At 38.2% G+C, this 4,242-nt stretch overlaps 1 protein-coding gene across 1 annotated transcript; it reads right to left on the reverse strand.

The window, feature by feature from the left end:
* Positions 1–218: 218 nt before the first annotated feature.
* LOC107828471 (protein DETOXIFICATION 16-like) lies at positions 219–3,516 on the reverse strand. Its single transcript, XM_016655787.2, has 7 exons — positions 2,896–3,516; positions 2,113–2,657; positions 1,676–1,762; positions 1,524–1,580; positions 1,161–1,399; positions 930–1,048; positions 219–835 (listed from the first exon to the last, which is right to left on the reverse strand). The coding sequence occupies exons 1-7, from the start codon at positions 3,184–3,186 to the stop codon at positions 725–727; spliced, it is 1,449 nt and encodes a 482-aa protein (XP_016511273.2). The 5' UTR covers positions 3,187–3,516; the 3' UTR covers positions 219–724.
* Positions 3,517–4,242: the final 726 nt, after the last annotated feature.

Raw genomic sequence — 4,242 nt, forward strand, 5'->3', positions numbered from 1 at the left:
TTTTATTGACTTGGTTTGGTTTGGTAGCCAACCTTGTTGAAATTGTGAAAAGGGTGTGTAAATTGTCAAATATTGTAGGCTTTAGAGAGTGAGGTTTTGACTATAAAAGGAGAGCTTTAACTCTCATTTCTACACACCAACAAAGAGAGAAAAAAGAGAGCAAGGTATTCCATAAACTCTAAGAAAATAGTTTGTAAAGAAAAATAGACTGTGAGAGATATTGTAGTGAGGTGGAAAAAGCAAAAGAGTGTTTATTTCTTTTGAGGGTGTAGTGGTCTTAGGAGTATTTTTTACTCGTTACTACACAGTGTAAAATTCCTCGCTATAGTGATATCAGTTGTTCTTCTTGGCCGTGGTTTTTTCCCTTATTCAGAAGGGTTTCCACGTAAAATCTTGGTGTCATTATTGCTGCATTTCTATTCTTGCTGATTTAACCATAACTTAGTATTTTGCGTTTATCACTAATACCGTGAATACTATTTTTTCGGGGTTTATTCCCAACACAAAATTATTTGTCTCTCTACATCTTTAAGTTTTACTTTGTATGGCAAGAGTGACAAGGTAAGATTTGTGAAACATCCGAATCATAACACATGACCAGTTGTTTCGGAAACCTGTACCCTACTCTCGGCCTTCCTTGCCTGTGCAAAACAAGCAGAGTTTTTCATCAGAGTAATAGTGGTTCCTTTTCTACTACAATCTGACAGCGAAAAATGTCTTGTAACTAAAGATTAGATTTTGAACTTGCTTGAAGCTCCCAATTCGTGCATAAGGTAATAAGTAGAAGAATTAATGCTTGAAGACCACTTCCACTTATAATTCCTGTCCAAAGACCCTGCTACCATAACAATGGCATCAAGAAACAATATGAGCCTCAAATAAACTTATTCAATAATGGATGTAACATTTGCAAGTGAGAGACTATTTACCTTTCCACCAAAATGGAAGACAAAAGTTAAAATGACTGCACAAGGAAGTCCAACAAGATAATAGGCTCCTAGATTGACTAGTGCACCAAGTTTCTGCCATCCACATCCTCTTACAGTACCTTTAATAATGTTATCATCATCAATAGAGTTGAATTCTGTATTTAAGCAATTCTATATCATCGAATTGATTGAAATGGCTTCAAATTTTATTTGATAGTTTTGAGTTCGGACCTGAAAGAGCACCTTGTATTCCATCCATGAAGTTGGATAATGCAAGCACTGGCATGATTGCAGCCAGATATTTCACAACTTCGTCTTCGTCAGTGTATATATATCCCCACACATTTCTTGCTGCAACTGCTATTCCACTCAGTACCAGGCCCTCTACCACAGCAAGAAGTAAGACGATGCGTGTTGCTAACTTTGCTGCTTTCGGTCTCCCTGCCCCCAACTCATTCGCTACCCTCGTACTAAATTGTCCGCAAAACAAAGAGCAAACAACACGGAACCTTTGTTAAAATAGTGTTTACACAAAATATTGGTCCTTTCCTTTCCGATTACACCTAGAAAATAGATGATTTTTTGGCAAGTTACCTTACTGCACTACCAAATCCAAAGGGAATCCTGAAGACTAGAGAACTCGTACTTAGGCTGGGAAAGATGAAAAGAGTTCATATGGGTTATCAATTGAATCAAATAAAGCTTTATATCAAAGAGTTAGTACATAACGGGAATTCTGTACTAACCTGATGGCCATCATAGATGTCTCAAGCTTTGGATTTGGAAGCAGACCTGACATAAGCACCAGAAACTCATAGGACCACTGCTCTAAGCTTGTTCCCAGTCCAAAAGGCCATACCAGATCACACGGTAAAAGGGGCAGAAAGGAAGAAAAATAAATTTCTACGACTATGACATATGCAAGAGCAAACAATTGGATGGACAATCTACACTGGGATAACGAAGGGGAACCTTGGAGCAACGGTCAAGTTGTCTCCGTGTGACCTATAGGTCACGGGTTCTAGCCGTGGAATCAGCCACTGCATCAGAGTAGGCTGCCTATATCACACCCCCTTGGATGCGGCCCTTTCCCGGACCCTGCGTGAATACGGGATGCTTTGTGCACCGAGCTACCCTTAATTTACATTGGAAAAACGGCTTAAGAAGATATGCTGAAACTAACCAGACCATAAGTGCTGAAGGGATAGCTAATGATAGAAAACTGGGAAGATTTCTTCCACCTTCGTTGGAAAACCCCGTCCATGTTTCTGTACATGATGATGCAAACCATATATAAAGGGCCAAAAGCAGCACATTAATCCAATAAGATATGGCATTACAGAGTGCAGCCCCTTTGTTTCCCATTCCCAATTTGAACACCAACGCCCAACACAAGAAGACATGAATTAAACTTGTAAAACCAGTGCTGATCACAAGTGGTTTGACTCTGCTTTGTGTTTGCAGGAACCTTAGTTGGCATTGAAGGAGTCCATAAGGAAAAATGCTGGGAATTAACCAACGAGCATACAATCCGGCATGGATTGAAAGTTCCAAATCTTGTCCACAGAAAGCAAATATATGCCCGGCGAATGCCCATATAAACGATATGGGAATGCCAATTGCCACCAATACAAGCATACCTCTTTGCATGTGTATCCCAAGCATATGATATTGTTTTGCGCCATAAGCTTGTCCACATAATGTTTCCAGTGCACTTCCCAATCCTAGCTATTCATATGTTATAGTGTATCACAAACCAAAAACAGATAATCCAAAAAAAAAAAAGGAAAAAAGAGAGAGATTATAACATGATCGAATGAAGTCATTAGAACCATGCAATTAATGGAGTTCTTTTCCAACTAATTTAAGGACAATTCCAGACAATCATACGAACAATAATTGGAGAAAAGTAAATGTTCCAATCTAATCTGATAGAATTTTATCTAAGTTCCAGTTAGATTCTTACCATGAAGCTGAAACCAGTTACTCCAGCAAAAGAAGTGGCTAAAGTTGCACTAGAAAGAGGAAGTTGCCCAAGATGACCAACAAACATGATGGATATCATCTGCAAAAAGTACTGCAAAAAACTCACAAGAACCAGAGGTCCTGCTAATTCTAGTTGTTTCTTTAGCTCTTCAATAGCCTCTGCTATATCACAACACCACTTGTCATGTTCTTCAGGATTCCGTGAACCCTTTTCAATATTGGAGAGAAGAGGATAATCAAGAAGAAATTCGGAGTTTCTTTCCCTGGTCATGGTTTTGTTGTATCACTGGAAAATGGGAAGAACAGAGATAACAATCAAAGTAAAGAAGAGAACCAAACACAATGTGGACAAGGGATGGCTAACGGTGCGGGTTCTGTTTAACCCGCAAAATCAACCTGCCCCGCCCGCCCTGCATAGGACTTTCACCCGTGTCCACCCGCCCGGCAACCACACTCGCGTCCACCTGCCCGTTTAAGTATTTTTTTTTAGTTGGTCCTTTGGTTAGCTTTATTTCTTTTTAATTCTTTGGCTGGAATTTCCATTTTGGTAAGGATTTAAGTTTGGTCTGGAATTATCCATGTGCTGTTTCTCATTTCACAGTAGTATTTTGGTTCCATTTTAGTTAAATCTGAACCGTGAGATGTCACGTTTGCAGAGGAACCTGGAGTGCTACAAGTTGTTCCATTTAAACTAGGACAATCCTTGATCGAATTCAGAAATTAATTACTCTGAATTAATTAAGGACGTAAAAGTAATTTCTTTTGGATTCAAAAATAGAATAATACTTAATAGATTATATCACTTTGATTTTCATAGGTCAATTCAATTATAACAAATAGTAACAAATAGTAAGCCTTGTAAGAGATGCTAGATTCGGTAGTACAATCTAATTAAAAGCTTTTTATTAAATTACGAGGATAGCCTGATAGCTTCAATCTTCGTAAGATAAGAGAACCGAAAGAAGAAGATGAAAGCCGAAGAAAATTAGCATAGGCGGAAAGTTATAGTTTTGTAAAAAATTTAATTAACCGCACCCCATAGAATTTAAAAAAAAAAAAAGTTTTTTCGCCCCACCCGCTTATGTCTAAACCCGCCCCTCCTCTAAATGTGGCGATCTTGCAATCGTTGTCAATCTTATGTAATGCATAAATTCAACAACCATACAAAAATATAATTATGTCACCAGCTACTTGGCTCTAACAAAAATATTTTGGTGATTTGGTCCAAGGTTAAACGCATAGATTGCCTATATTTGTAGTCTTGTAGATGATGAATGTGATTCATGCTACTATTTTAGTATGCTTCAATATTCTCTCCATCTGTGAC

Source organism: Nicotiana tabacum, chromosome 6, assembly GCF_000715075.1.
Source record: "Nicotiana tabacum cultivar K326 chromosome 6, ASM71507v2, whole genome shotgun sequence".
NCBI classification, from domain to species: domain Eukaryota; kingdom Viridiplantae; phylum Streptophyta; class Magnoliopsida; order Solanales; family Solanaceae; genus Nicotiana; species Nicotiana tabacum.